General features: G+C 45.2%; 1 protein-coding gene across 3 annotated transcripts in view; it reads right to left on the bottom strand.

The window, feature by feature from the left end:
- LOC118377591 (zinc finger protein GLIS3-like) overlaps nt 1-10,724 on the bottom strand; it is a 39,374-nt gene extending 28,650 nt beyond the window's left edge. The window contains exons 1-3 of one of the 3 annotated variants that reach the window (XM_035764528.2): nt 10,208-10,724; nt 1,418-1,565; nt 84-1,257 (exon numbers count right to left, since the gene is read on the bottom strand). In XM_035764528.2, coding sequence (XP_035620421.1) covers nt 84-1,257; nt 1,418-1,542 — 1,299 coding nt within the window. In that variant the 5' untranslated portion in view covers nt 1,543-1,565; nt 10,208-10,724. The remainder of the gene's footprint in view (nt 1-83; nt 1,258-1,417; nt 1,566-10,207) is intronic. The other 2 variants (XM_035764526.2, XM_035764527.2) reach the window with 2 other exon arrangements.
- Between the last annotated feature and the right edge of the window lie 5,562 nt (nt 10,725-16,286).

The following is a 16,286-nucleotide window of genomic DNA, read 5'->3' as shown; positions in this document are numbered from 1 at the left end:
TGAAGTGGATGATTAAACAGATACACACTTGCATTTTAAAAGGCAGTTTTGAGGCCTTCACCAGAGATTGATTTGCTATGTACCGTGCACTTGTTGGGCTTCTCTCCAGAGTGGACTCTCATGTGGATGAGGAGTTTGTAGCGGGCATTGAACGGCTTGAACCTGCGTGGACACACCGCCCAGAAGCAGGTGAAGTCTTCGCCCTTCCGCTGGTCCACATGGCGCTTCTCTATGTGCCTAACCAGCTCCTCCTTTTGGTCATACACAGCACTGCAGTCCACCCAGCGGCAGCAGTGCCCCCCACTGTAGTCCTCCAGCTCCCCCTCCTCCAGCATGGGGAAGAGGGACAGGGGATGTGGCACGAGGCTGGTCCCATGCCCAGGGGGAGCTGGGGGGGGCTGAGAGACAGGGCCCTGGGACTGGGGCTGACCCTGGATGTGGCTAGGAGGTCTTTGGAGGTGGCGGTGCTGGTAGTGAGAGTGGTAAGGAGGTGGGGGGCCCTGCGGTGGACTATCTGATCTGATGATGGTGGCCAACTCAAGCTGAAAGTGTAGAGATGGCACCAGGTCATTAGTGTTACTGGCAGCCCTCTGTGGTGTTCTTCCCTCCTCTGGGAGACACTGCTGCTCCACCACCATGTTAGCCATCTGGCTCTCCAGCGTCCTGCCCTGCTCCAGCCTCTGCATGCGGCCACACTCCAATTCAAGTTGGGGGTCACTCAGTGGGGTCAGAGCGAGCGTGGCGGCTGTGAGGCTGAGGAGGCCTGGAGTCTGAGGATAGGGGATACAGCTCCCTCTCACCCCCAGGAAGTGGCCATAGACCTCAGGCTGGAGGGGTGAAAGGGTGTGATGGGAGGTCGGAGAGCTCCGGGAGCCATCGATGTAAGCCACCAGCGAGGTGGGCGAGGTACGGATGATGGAGTTGAAGTCAAGGCCATAGCCGTCTGACAGAGGTGAGATGGAAAGGGCCCTCTTTTTGGAGTGGGCTGAGTACTGCCGGGGGCTGTTGGCATCTCCCCCAAACAGGTTGGAGGGCAGGGAGGCAGAGTTGGAGATGCTGGTGCCCCCAGATATGGCAGTGCCAGGGGGCAGGCTGAGAAGCTCACCCCCCTTGCTGGCCTTGGTGGAACCCTGTTGTGGGCAGAGTGGAGGAAGGACCCGGTAGCCATAGGGCCACTCCTGTCTGCCACTCAGAACTGAGTGGGTCTCTGCTAGGCTCAGGGTGGTGGATGCCAGGGAGTCTCTGGAGAACAAGGACCTGAAGAAAGGATAGAAGTACAAGGGAATCTCACAAATGAGTAACACAACTGTTTAATATAGTACTGTATGTTGACTTTGTTTAGAGTACAGAAATCAGTGTAATGACAAGAGTATGGTGGTATACTCCCTCACCTAGAGTGGTGCAGAGGTTGACTCACCTGGTATCTGTGTACGGTACCACCAGGCCTTGTGGGGGTTGGGGGTGTGGTACCAGAGGCACAGAGGTGTAGGACTGACTCGTGACAGGAGATACTGGACCCAGGCTCTGGCCCAACACCTGCATACTTGGTCCTGAGACAAAGTAACCTGGTAGAGACAAGTTCACCATTAGAGGGTTGAGGGTTCATCACCAAGGTCATATTCTACAGGGACATAGGAAATTAGACCATATGCTTTACAAATCAAAACAGTGAAAATAAATATGACATTTTATGGGTTGGAGAAACACTTTCAGTGTAAACTTTAACGACTAAAATATGTTTTTATAATATACTATTTGAGAATTAACAATCACCAAAATAAAAGTGCTTCTACACCTGCATTGCTTGCTGTTTGGGGTTTTAGGCTGGGTTTCTGTACAGCACTTTGAGATATCAGCTGATGTACGAAGGGCTATATAAATACATTTGATTTGATTTGATTTGAAAAGCTAGACAGTCAGCGGGAATTGAACATTTAAAAAACAATGAATTTAGCAGTATTGATTTTATTATTATGTTTGAGGAAACGAACACAGAATTATTATCCATGGCAAAATGCATAGAATTGCAACATTTTCTCAAAGCTCCATGGCAAAATTTGTAGAATTGCAGGAAATTAGCTTCAAAAATAAAAAAAGTTTTGAAGCTAATTTCCTGCAATTCTATACATTTCAACATGGAGCTGAGATAACTTTTTTTTATTTATCTCAGCTCCATGTTGAAATGTATAGAATTGCAGGAAGTTGGCAAATGCTAAAATTTCTCCACACTAAAATTCAGCCGTGTCGGCCACGCCCATTACCACGCTGTCAACGGTGGGTGCTGCTGGTGGATGGAAGTCAGGCACAGGAGAGCAGAGACGAATGGACAAAGCACTTTACTTAGGCAATCATAATACAGAACCCAACCGTGTCACAACACAAAATGCCCAAGGAAACAAAATGAGGCAGCAAAAGTACAAAACCCAAGTACAAAGTACCGGCTGCCACAAAGCACGGGTAATAAAACAAAACCCGGCGCAAACCAGCCGGAAGCGTGCCAACCTTGCCAACAATAAACAATACCCCACACAGACATGTAGGGAACAGAGGGTTAAATACACATGTAATTAGTAGGAGATGTAAACCAGGTGTGCAGGAAGACAAGACAAAACAAATGGAAAATGAAAGGTGGATCGGCGATGGCTAGAAGGCCGGCGACGTCGACCGCCGAACGCCGCCCGAACAAGGAGAGGAACCGAAGTTGTGACACACGCCTCCTACCACGCTCACACCTAAGATCCCTTTTTATCCAGAAAAAAACCTGTATTACAAAAATCATATTGAATCAGAAGCCTATATCTGAGCACTCCAGCCTCAACATTGCAGTGTTGTTGCTTGTGATAAAGTCTTTCAATCAACATTGTTTAACACAGGTTGAAACAAGATTAAAAATAACCACGTTCATAAGTTAATTAATGGTAGAATTAAGCTTTTCTAAGTAAATTATAGACAAGACAACTTGTCTATATAATAGAAAGAAGGTTGTGGAGAACTCTCACCTGTGTGTATTTGTAGTGAACTACTGCAGTCTTCTACAATGTGGTTGTGGCATTGTCATTTGCATCCAACCAGTCATCATACTGTGTCTTAGGTCTCTCTTTATGTGGTGTTGTGTTGTCTCTCTTGTCGTGATGTGTGTTTTGTCCAATATTTATAATTAAAAAATATATTTTTAATTCCAGCCCGTCCCCGCAGGAGGCCTTTTGCCTTTTCGTAGGCCGTCATTGTAAATAAGAATTTGTTCTTAACTGACTTGCCTAGTTAAATAAAGGTTCAATAAAATAAATAAAAATGTATCTGACACACATTTCTAGTTTTTACTGTCAGTATCTGACTTTGATAGAGATGCAATGAATCCATGGTTCAGGGTCTGTTCTTCTCCATCACAGTTCACTTCACCATATTAACACAGCAACCTGTGTTTGCACACCAGGGACCCGTGAGACAGACATCTTCAACAGAAATCAAACACAAACCTAATGGTTTTTGTCGTGTTCAGTAGACCCTTACGGAAAAACCACATGAATTTCACGTGATCGCATGTAAATTGTTCCAGAAACATGTTTTCCTGTGATCACATGTGCTCTTATGTGAAGTTAATGTGATAAGATTTGAACATGTAAAGCAACGTGATAACATGAAACTACACAATAAAATGTGATCACGTGAAATATTTTCCAAAAACACATGTTTAATCATGTGGATTTTCTGTAAGGGGAAGCTTATGAATCCTGAAATTCCCCCTAACAAACCTGAACAGAGACACTTTCTGCTTTCTGCTCTGTTCATTACAGATGAGATTTATTTTCTTCCTCTTTTTCCTCCTTGGGTCATTTGGGAACAAGCTTTCTGCTTGGTTAATTATCAATAAACAGGCCAGGGACAAAGGAGGTCTGGGGTGGGTTGGAGGTTAGGGTGGGCAGACGATATTGAGGTAAAGTGAAGTATGAAGACGTCAATGTACAGTAAATCAGTGCTACTTCGAAGAGAGGGGAGAAGAGAGGGGCTGATTGAACAACTCTGCTTACAACATATCACTGTGAGCCTGTCTACTGTTCTATGACATGTGCACACTGGGATCTTTCAGTTGAGAGGAAGAAGAGTTCCTCATCACAGGTCCTGTCAGAGCATATCCAAAATATCTAAGTTTTAAATAATAGTTTATGGTAGGAAACCACAATTGGTTACTTCAATAGGACATTTCAAACTTATTTGGAGTGACACCCTCAATGATGACCACTGCTCTAAGGTCATTAAGGTCACACTATATCCTACTGATGGGAAAAAATCTGAGACTGCTCGAGTCCATAACAGTTATCTTACATAGAAGATCAGGATATCATCATTGGCTGTTTACCCATGTGTCAATGTATTACTCTGTATTTAACGTTGTTTATTACAAGGCTTTCAAGAAATTACCTTTGACACCAGTCAGAGCAGTCAGACGCCAAGCACTGACTAGTGGTAGGAACTTTTGCCCTGACATCTATAAGACACCTAAAACATTTGGCTGTTTCCCATTGGTCAACACCTGCTTGCGGAGGCTCAGGGCAGGAACCAAAGCTTGTCCTGGTGCTGAGGGGTACTTGGGAGTAGTGGTTTATCGTTATTTAACGGCCTAGTGGGTTAACTGCCTTGTTCAGGGGCAGAACAGCATATTTTTACCTTGTCAGCTCAGGGATTTGATCTTGCAACCTTTCAGTTACTAGTCCAACACTCTAACCACTAGGCTACCTGCCACCCAGGTGTTGCCATATGTGACTCGTTTCAGGAAACTAGGCATATATCACGCGTCACTACTTCACAGGAGAGGCATTTGAATGTAAACTTTTTTTTATTTTTTATCTAAGTGTGTTTTTTGTCAGAAATGCTTTCTGGAACATGTGAACTTTCATATGCCTTAATAACAAACTTGTATGCCATCTGTAAATACAAATAACATTGTTAAATTACGAGCCTAGTTTGTTTAGCCACGGAAAAAAGAGAGGAACCTTCCCGCTAGCCATGAACGGCTGAGATAATGAATGGGCTGGACTTGTCAAGAGATGAGTTTGGATTGGTCTGCCATGTAGCACGCTTTTGTCTATAACAAAGGGCTGCTCAGTATGTGTAGGTAATAACTGTGAACATGTTGCTCTCCACTTTCTGGAGGACTGAGTTTTGAATTCAGTGGAATGCCTGGTGGAAGAAGAGGATGATACCTAAGGAGATGGAGAAAATTCTGGCGTTTGATTGCAAATATGTGGAGGGAGTCGAAAAGAGAACAAACAAAAGGCTGTTGTGTCTCCGGATTACATCTTAAAACTAAGGGCAACCATGGCATCAGTGACAAAGGGAGAAGTGTCGATCCATGTATACGGTAAGATAGTCTAGCTAGCTACATTTTCAGATATTATATATTTCTGATTTAGTCAGAAAGTTGTTTTCATTTCAAGTTAAAGTGTACTGTTAGCTAGCTAGCTAACGTTAGCTGGCTGGCTCGCTAGCTAATGTTACATGTATGATCTGTATAGTAATATTATTCATATCTCAAAGACATTTGCATTGCTAGTTTGTAATGACTTTCGTCTGTTGTTTGAAGAGAGTCAGACCGAAATGCAGCGTGTAGGTTACTCATGACTTTTAATGAAGATAATGCGGTACATGAAATAACTGAAAATACAAAAACAACAAACGAGTGAAACTAATTACAGCCTATCTGGTGACTAACACAGAGACAGGTACAATCACCCACCAAATACAACGCGCACTCAGGCTACCTAAATACGGTTCCCAATCCGAGACAACGAGAATCAGCTGACTCCAATTAGGAATCGCCTCAGGCAGCCAAGCCTAACTAGACACACCCCTAATAATACACACTCCCAAGTAATACAAACCCCAATACGAAATACAACATATAAACCCATGTCACACCCTGGCCTACCCCAAACATATAACAAAAACACAAGATACAATGACCAAGGCGTGACAGAACCCCCCCCCCTAAGGTGCGGACTCCGGGACGCACCTCAAGAGCATAGGGAGGGTCCGGGTGGGCGTCTGTCCATGGTGGCGGTTCTGGTTCGGGACGTGGACCCCACTCCATAAATGTCCTAGTTCCTCCCCTTCGCGTCCTAGGATAATCCACCTTCTCCGCCGACCATGGCCTAATAGTCCTCACCCTGATCCCCACATAACTGAGGGGCAGCTCGGGACCGAGGGGCAGCTCGGGACAGAGGGGCAGCTCGGGACAGAGGGGCAGCTCGGGACAGAGGGGCAGCTCGGGACAGAGGGGCAGCTCGGGACAGAGGGGCAGCTCGGGACAGAGGGGCAGCTCGGGACAGAGGGGCAGCTCGGGACAGAGGGGCAGCTCGGGACAGAGGGACAGCTCGGGACAGAGGGGCAGCTCGGGACAGAAGGGCAACTCGGGACAGAGGGGCATCTCAGGATAGAGGGGCATCTCAGGATAGAGGGGCATCTCAGGACAGCAGGGCAGCTCAGGACAGAGGGGCATCTCAGGACAGAGGGGCAGCCCGGGACCGAAGCAGCCCGGTACTGAGGGGAAGCCCGGTACTGAGAGGGAGCTCAGTACTGAGAGGAAGCTCAGGCAGGTAGTAGGCTCCGGTAAATCCTGGCTGGCTGGTGGAACTGGATGATTCAGGTTGTCTGGCCGATCTAGAAGATCTTGGCAGACTGGCACTTCTGGCGGATCCTGGCAGACTGGCACTTCTGGTGGATCCTGGCAGACTGGTGACGCTGGGCCGACTGGCGGCGCTGGGCAGACAGGAGACTCCGGCAGCGCAGGAGAGGAGAAAGGCTCTGGCTGCGCTGAACAGGCGGGAGACTCCAACAGCGCAGGAGAGGAGAAAAGCTCTGGCTGCGCTAAACAGGCGAGGCGCACTGGACGCGCTGGGCCGACTGGGAGCACTGGCGGCGCTGGACAGACAGGAGACTCCGGCAGCGCAGGAGAGGAGAAAGGCTCTGGCTGCGCTGAACAGGCGAGGCGCACTGGACGCGCTGGGCCGACTGGGAGCACTGGCGGCGCTGGACAGACAGGAGACTCCGGCAGCGCAGGGGAGGAGAAAGGCTCTGGCTGCGCTGAACAGGCGGGAGACTCCAACAGAGCAGGAGAGGAGAAAAGCTCTGGCTGCGCTAAACAGGCGAGGCGCACTGGACGCGCTGGGCCGACTGGGAGCACTGGTGACGCTGGACAGACAGGAGACTCCGGCAGCGCAGGAGAGGAGAAAGGCTCTGGCTGCGCTAAACAGGCTGGAGACTCCGATAGCACAAGAGGGGAGAAAAGCACCGGCTGTGCTGAACAGGCGAGGCGCACTGGAGGCCTGGTGCGTGGTGCTGGAACTGGTGGTACTGGCGCGAGGACACGCACAGGAAGCCTGGTGCGGGGAGCTGCTACCGGAGGACTGGTGTGTAGAGGTGGCTCTGGATAGACCGGACCGTGCAGGCGCACTGGAGCTCTTGAGCACCGAGCCTGCCCAAGCTTACCTGGCTCGATGCCCACTCTAGCCCGGCCAATAGGAAGGGCTGGTATGTGTCGCAGCTGGCTCTGCACCCGCACTGGAAACACCGTGCGCTCCATAGCATAACACGGTGCCTGCCCGGTCTCCCTAGCCCAACGGTGAGCACAGGGAGTATGCGCAGGTTTCCTACCTGGCATAACTATTCTCCCTTTTAGCCCCCCCCCAATAAATGTTTTGGGGTGACCTTCCGGTATCCAACCGCGTCGCCGTGCTGCCTCCTCATACTTGTGCCTCTCCGCTTTAGCTGCTTCTATTTCCTCCTTGGGAAGGCGATATTCTCCCGGCTGCGCCCAGGGTCCTTTTCCATCTAATATCATCTCCCAAGACCAGAAGTCCTCATATTGCTGCTCCTCACAATTAACAGGGAGAGTAGGCTCAGGTCTGACTCCTGACTCTGCCACTCTCTCTCTGCGCTTTCCCCCGTTACCTACGGGTTTCGCTCTGTAACGCCGTGCTTTCCTTTTCGATTCCATACGTGTATAGCCCTCTTCGCATTGCTGTAGGGAATCCCAGGCGGGCTCCTGCACTCGCTCTGGGTCGGCCGCCCACCTGTCGATTTCTTCCCACGTCGTATAATCCCTGCTTCTGCCGTCCATAACGTCCTCCTTTAGATCCTGCCAGTTCACACGCTGCTCGGTCTGTGAATGGGGGTGGGTGATTCTGTAACGACTTTCGTCTGTTGTTTGAAGAGAGTCAGACCGAAATGCAGCGTGTAGGTTACTCATGACTTTTAATGAAGATAATGCGGTACATGAAATAACTGAAAATACAAAAACAACAAACGAGTGAAACTAATTACAGCCTATCTGGTGACTAACACAGAGACAGGTACAATCACCCACCAAATACAACGCGCACTCAGGCTGCCTAAATACGGTTCCCAATCCGAGACAACGAGAATCAGCTGACTCCAATTAGGAATCGCCTCAGGCAGCCAAGCCTAACTAGACACACCCCTAATAATACACACTCCCAAGTAATACAAACCCCAATACGAAATACAACATATAAACCCATGTCACACCCTGGCCTACCCCAAACATATAACAAAAACACAAGATACAATGACCAAGGCGTGACATAGTTATTGCCTAATGTTAGCTGGCTAGCTAACATTGGACCCGTTTAGTTAGCTACCCGCAGATTCATGCAGGGTAGTAATGTTATGAATTAGGATTATGGTTAATTGTTTAGCTAGCTAGCTACATGTCTAAACGAAAGACTCCACTATGCAAGTAACCATTTCATTACACCTTTTGTATCCTGTGCATGTGACAAATAACTTTGATTTTATTTGATACAGTATGTGTTTACCAGAGACGGTAATGTGAAGAACATGACCTGCACCAAAATCAAATTAGGATATAAAGTCAACGAGACAGTGTCCAAGTTCTAAAATTCTCTGGTAGAATGCCCTGCTTTTATTTCATCACACTCACAACGGTAAGCTATTTTATGTAATTGGCTGGCCATTCGCTTGTAAATAATGATCTTGTTGTGAGTTTATTTTCTTGTAATATTTTAGACAAATGAGCTAAAGTGAAGACGTTGTCAGCTATATGAAATGGCTATTATTTGAACTAGCTAGCTAGCTTACAAGCTAGAAATTAACCAAAACATTGTTTAGAAAGATGCTTTTAGTTGCCTGGTTTGCTAGATTGACATATAGTAAATACATTTTTAAATGGGTGGGTTTATTGGTGCTGGTATACACTAGCTATGCTATTTTGGACCACAAGTCTGTAGTTTTTGTGTTTATACTTTTTAATAACGATAACAACACGTTTGATGTCGGACGACAATAGAATGTTCATGATGTCACTGCATCAACTGTCGATAGACGTAGTATTAACCAGCCTTTAGTCTTTAAATCTTTGGTTGTTTAGTAGATGGCCTCATGTGAGTCCTTAAAGAGGGGTGGGGCTAAGGCTTAAGAGGGTGTGAATAATGCTGAATGGGTGTAGACAAGAAAGAGCTCTCCAGTAGGTTTACCAAAACATTCCAGGTCCATTTTCTCAAAAATGAGGTTACAAGTTTATCAACATTCAAAGCAGAATTACTTTCCCCATTCTCCCTTAACTGTAGTGTTTGATATACCATTTTCTAACTCTGAGTCTCTACTTTTATCCAATGAAAAAAACCATTTCAAATGTTGCTACATAAGACTGTATCAAGCCAACCTGTCACATATAGTCTACTCTACTCTCTCACCTACAAAAGCTAAATATTGCATCCATTTTCAAGCATGTCTACAATGTAATACACTTATATAAATTCTAAATTCACATATGGTGATTAGGACCAAACTGTTTATGAACAAGGATAATAATACAGGATTTGCAAAATAAGTGTATTCAAGAGGTGATACAGGCCTAATAAATTCACTAATGCACTTTCTGTCCAACACACATGATAGGCTATGGTCAATAAAATCGTACATGTTATTTAATTAAAAACAACTGTATACAAAACCAATTGCAGTTTCAAATTACTGTTGGCTAACGTTACGTAATTTGGTAGATTAGAATTTATTAACAAAGTCATTTTAAAGAAAAATAATTTACTATTTTATACGTTTGTAGTATTAATACATTACGCAGATTTAACGTTTACAGTAAAGTCAACTAAAGTCAATGACAATACCAAACCATTGAATTGGAAATACAGCCACTGACATTTTTACTCACCTGAAAAGTATTCACTTAAACTATCTTCTGTGAATTCGCGCGCAGTAGAAACTGGAAACTGCAAGGTGACGATGACTTCGATAAAATAATGTATCTAGGTTATACAATAATTTCTCGATATCACCACGCTGTTGTTTCGATATATTATACCCCTCTATGTTCTCTGAGAGTTTGAGAAATTGTGAGGAAGTTAGTGGCACGCGCTCTCCTCTTGTTTGTAGTCTACGCAGGCTATTCGTTTTAGTCATCATCTCCAGCAGGGACGTGTATCGGTTACTGTTTTGCCCTTGTGTGTGAGAGATATGATTCCATTTTGAAGAGGACGTTCTGTAACTGCTCTATGCAAATCCAAAAGCCGTTGGTAGTATTTTACAACTGGGCAAATTATTGACAATTTGCTGAATATTAGGCTACATCATATGATCGATGTGGCCTAGCCTACTTTTCATATTCATGGGAGTTCATTCACAGGTCAGAGCTGGTCAGATGAATATGTTTTATGAAAAAGACAAGTGTCATCTTTCTCTGTCTGTCTGTCTCTCTCTGTCGCTGTATTTTTCTGTGTTTGTGTGATAGAGAGAAAGAAAGAATGAATGAAAAAAAGACAGTCCCATAGCGTTGCGCACAATTGGCCCAGTGTCGTCTGGGTTTGGCCGGGGTAGGCCTTCATTCAAAATAAGAATTTATTCTTAACTGACTTGCCTAGTTAAATAAAGGTACGGTTTTTAAGCCTGTTTTATTTAGCTATAAGGAAATTCATTTCTCCGTGTAGAAATAATCACAGTCCACACTCGTAAAAAAAACCTCTGGGGAAAGGGTTCTGCCTGGAACCAAAAAGGGTTATTCAAAGGGTTTTCCTATGGGGACAGCCAAAGAACACTTTTAGGTTCTAGATAGCACCTTTTTTTTAAAAGAGTGTACCCCTCCATGGTCATGGCTATAAATGGATACAGCTTTTGTCAAATTAACATAAAATAATTTAAATTGGAGCATTTCTCTAACCTTAACCCTTTTCCTAACTGTAACCTAATTCTCCTAACCTGCTGCGTAAATTCTGCTAACCTGCTACGAAAAGTCAAATCTGCCAAAAGCTGTATCCCATCTAGTCAAAAACTCCCTCCACACCAACCCCACCAACCTCAGTTTAGGCTCCATTGTTAACTACTTTTCTCCTGGCGTCTAGATTGTTTATCCTGTGGATCTTGCTCCGAGTTGGCATAGCAACAATTGTGTTTACATCTAGGGTGACTTGAAAGTAGTCTGCTTGGTAACCCGTATAGAGGAGGAACCCTCTGGACAGGGGCAACACAGTCAATAATAGTGTCAAGAGAAATGTAAGGGGAATATGAGGGGAATAAACAAATAAATAAATGCATTTTCTATGTTGTCTCAGACAGGGAGCTGGTCAAAAACACTATATTGGGGACATTGACGTATGTGGGTACCATAGATATAGAATAATTTTAGCCAAATCAGTGTGATATCAGGGAGGTTCTGAGATTCTCAGGTGTACAGGCATGTATTATGCCTTTTATGATCAGTGGGTCATCTTTCAGCCCCCATTCCCTCTATGATTTAACCTGTTTAAGTGTCAAGAAGAAAATGCAGGTAAAGTAATGAGAGTATTACTGGGGAAATACATGTCGAATGATAACTTATATTGCATTTGCACTGTAACTCTGCATTGTGAATTTTAGGCTGTGTATTAGAGTGGAAGTGAGGCAGAATGGTAATTTGGCCTCATCACTTCGATGTCAACTTTCAGAAAGAAGTCAGTGTGATGAGGATATCTAGTGGAGTGTAGAAGTATGATTAATCCTCAACGAACAGGATTCCACCAGAGTAGGCTGTTGGGAGGAGCTATAGGAGGATGAGGATGTGGTCCTTCTGTAGCTCAGTTGGTAGAGCATGGTGCTTGTAACGCCAGGGTAGTGGGTTCGATCCCCGGGACCACCCATACGTAGAATGTATGCACACATGATTGTAAGTCGCTTTGGATAAAAGCGTCTGCTAAATGGCATATATTATATTATTATATATTATGTGCTCATTGTAATGGCAACGATATAGAAAAAATTTAACAGTATCAAACACATCAAACATATGGAAACCACATGTTTGACTCTGTTCCATTTATTCCATTTCAGCCACTACAATGAGCCCATCCACCTAAATCTCCTCCCACCAGCCTCCTGTGTATTTCACACGTCCCTTTCCCTATTCTCTCTTGCTGTCAATATTAATTAATTCCCCATTTATCATTTCATAATTAATTGCATATGAATAGTACTGTGTGTAATATTAATCAGCTCACAGGACTGATGTATGCTATGTATGATTTTCTGTTCTGTAACATCTTTGTATGTAAAAAGTTCTTCCTCTTACCAGCAGGGGCTACTGTTAGTACACCAATGAGATGGTTTAGGAGTCTAGTAGTACAGTATTTAAGTGTCCCTTTTGGACAGACATAGCTCTTAAAATACATGAAATGGAAACATTTGCAGCCTGTGGAGGTCAACTATATGATTGGATGTTGTTTACAAGATTATCATGACAATTCCATGTACTTTCAGGGTATGTTTCCTTCAAGCAGCAACCTTCCATTGATCCCACTGTGATTTGGCCTCTCCTTTCCCTCTCCTTTCCTTGGCTAAGCTAGCTACGGTGGGTTTGTAAATGTCAGAGCGTGGCAGAATATAACAGCAGTAGGGCTGGGGGCAAAGCAACAACACAGACTCCATCTTCACTACAAACACTGATACAGCAGTAGGGCTGGGGACAGAGCAACAACACAGACTCCATCTTCACTACAAACACTGATACAGCAGTAGGGTTGGGGGCAAAGCAACAACACAGACTCCATCTTCACTACAAACACTGATACAGCAGTAGGGTTGGGGACAGAGCAACAACGCAGACTCCATCTTCACTACAAACACTGATACAGCAGTAGGGCTGGGGACAGAGCAACAACACAGACTCCGTCTTCACTACAAACACTGATACAGCAGTAGGGTTGGGGACAGAGCAACAACACAGACTCCATCTTCACTACAAACACTGATACAGCAGTAGGGCTGGGGACAGAGCAACAACACAGACTCCGTCTTCACTACAAACACTGATACAGCAGTAGGGCTGGGGACAGAGCAACAACACAGACTCTGTCTTCACTACAAACACTGATACAGCAGTAGGGCTGGGGACAGAGCAACAACGCAGACTCCGTCTTCACTACAAACACTGATACAGCAGTAGGGCTGGGGACAGAGCAACAACGCAGACTCCGTCTTCACTACAAACACTGATACAGCAGTAGGGCTGGGGACAGAGCAACAACGCAGACTCCGTCTTCACTACAAACACTGATACAGCAGTAGGGCTGGGGACAGAGCAACAACACAGACTCTGTCTTCACTACAAACACTGATACAGCAGTAGGGCTGGGGACAGAGCAACAACGCAGACTCTGTCTTCACTACAAACACTGAAACAGCAGTAGGGCTGGGGACAGAGCAACAACGCAGACTCTGTCTTCACTACAAACACTGATACAGCAGTAGGGCTGGGGACAGAGCAACAACGCAGACTCTGTCTTCACTACAAACACTGAAACAGCAGTAGGGCTGGGGACAGAGCAACAACGCAGACTCTGTCTTCACTACAAACACTGATACAGCAGTAGGGCTGGGGACAGAGCAACAACACAGACTCTGTCTTCACTACAAACACTGATACAGCAGTAGGGCTGGGGACAGAGCAACAACACAGACTCTGTCTTCACTACAAACACTGATACAGCAGTAGGGCTGGGGACAGAGCAACAACACAGACTCCATCTTCACTACAAACACTGATACAGCAGTAGGGCTGGGGACAGAGCAACAACACAGACTCCGTCTTCACTACAAACACTGATACAGCAGTAGGGCTGGGGACAGAGCAACAACGCAGACTCCGTCTTCACTACAAACACTGATACAGCAGTAGGGCTGGGGACAGAGCAACAACACAGACTCCGTCTTCACTACAAACACTGATACAGCAGTAGGGCTGGGGACAGAGCAACAACACAGACTCCATCTTCACTACAAACACTGATACAGCAGTAGGGCTGGGGACAGAGCAACAACACAGACTCCATCTTCACTACAAACACTGATACAGCAGTAGGGCTGGGGACAGAGCAACAACACAGACTCTGTCTTCACTACAAACACTGATACAGCAGTAGGGCTGGGGACAGAGCAACAACACAGACTCTGTCTTCACTACAAACACTGATACAGCAGTAGGGCTGGGGACAGAGCAACAACACAGACTCTGTCTTCACTACAAACACTGATACAGCAGTAGGGCTGGGGACAGAGCAACAACACAGACTCCATCTTCACTACAAACACTGATACAGCAGTAGGGCTGGGGACAGAGCAACAACACAGACTCTGTCTTCACTACAAACACTGATACAGCAGTAGGGCTGGGGACAGAGCAACAACGCAGACTCTGTCTTCACTACAAACACTGATACAGCAGGAACACCACAATAGGGTTTATGTCCATTGTAGATGGTATTTACTGTTTATGTAACCCTTAGGGTAAACTCAGCATTCTTTCTAACCATGTATTTGTGTATTGTATACTGTAGATACAGTAGCTTAGCGATGGTCTAGGTATAATATTGCTGTTTTCTGTGTCACACATTAAACTGCTATTGTGAATGTAAACAGTATATACTGTAACAGTTTATGTGTAAACGAGTGTATACTTTGGTAAAGAGAGGGGGTGGGGGAAAGGGGTGACAACCATTTCCGGAAAGAGATCCATTTGTACTTAATGCATTTATGGGTTTTCTGACACTTAACCAATCATTCCATACTTAATGACAGTAGCAGCACTTCCAAAAGCAGCAAGCACTGGTGTCAATGTGAAAGACTATTGGCGATTTTTCTTGAAGTTATATTAAAATAGTCACTTACTGTAATGCACATCCCGCGTGACTGCTGGCTAATTAATCCACGTTTGATTTGCTAATGACAATACAAGTCAAACACAAGGTTACTACAGGCTGACTCAACCCTTTTAGTGTAGGCAGAGTGAGACAGAGGGAATGTGTGTAGTGATTTAAAGTTATCAATTTATTTGAATCGTACCTTTTACTACATAAAAAAAATTACAGTCATTATTTATTTTTTCTGTAATGCAAAATCAAGAATACTTAAGAGATATTCAATAGATACTCCAACAAAAGTCCATTACATAAAGGATGGATTTTTTTATATCATGTCAGACAACCTGTAACATACAGTAATCTTTTTGACCTTTATTTAACTAGTCAGGGCAGTTAATTAAGAACACATTCTTATTTACAATGACGGCCTACCTGGGCCAAACCTTAACGACGCTGGGCCAATTGTGCGCCGCCCTATGGGACTCTTTATCACGGCCGGTTGTGATACATCCTGGAATCAAACCAGGGTCTGTAGTGATGCCTCTAGCACTGAGATGCAGTGCCTTAGACCACTGCGCCACTCGAGAGCCCATCATGAGTGGCTTTCCACTGTAAACAACGGTGTGGAGTAGGTGTTAAAAAGTGCTGGCACTCTGAGCCTCCCTGGAAACAATGCCTCATCATCACTCTAAAGGCCATAAACTCTCTCTCTCTGCTCCTCTGAAGTATGGATGATGCCATCCACTGTGTGAATGCCAATGTAAAGGAGGAGTGTAAGGCATCCATCCTTCTGCCCTCTGAAGGCAGTCCCTCCAGGTATAATCCTCCAGACAGAGATGAGCGAGGAAGAGATGGGCTTCTAAATGTCTCTCACTTCCATCCATCAATCTTACTCTATTTCACTTATAACCTGGGCAACAGAATGACCACTAACTGAGGAAAATGTATGGATTGCAGTCAGAAGATGGATGCAGAGACATAGACAGAAGCCGCTACTCTTTCATTCTGGCCATGTGTTTTCTGTTCTCACTGTTGTCTTTGAGAACAGGATGATTCTAATAAAATACTGCTGACAGAACAGCTCGTGTTGAAAACAGCCGTCGGGGCAAAGGGTTGTTTTTCATTTCA

This window comes from Oncorhynchus keta, chromosome 12 (genome assembly GCF_023373465.1).
Source record: "Oncorhynchus keta strain PuntledgeMale-10-30-2019 chromosome 12, Oket_V2, whole genome shotgun sequence".
In the NCBI taxonomy this organism is placed as follows: Eukaryota; Metazoa; Chordata; class Actinopteri; order Salmoniformes; family Salmonidae; genus Oncorhynchus; species Oncorhynchus keta.
Note: the sequence above shows the minus strand (reverse complement) of the source record. Positions and strands in the feature narration are given on the sequence as shown.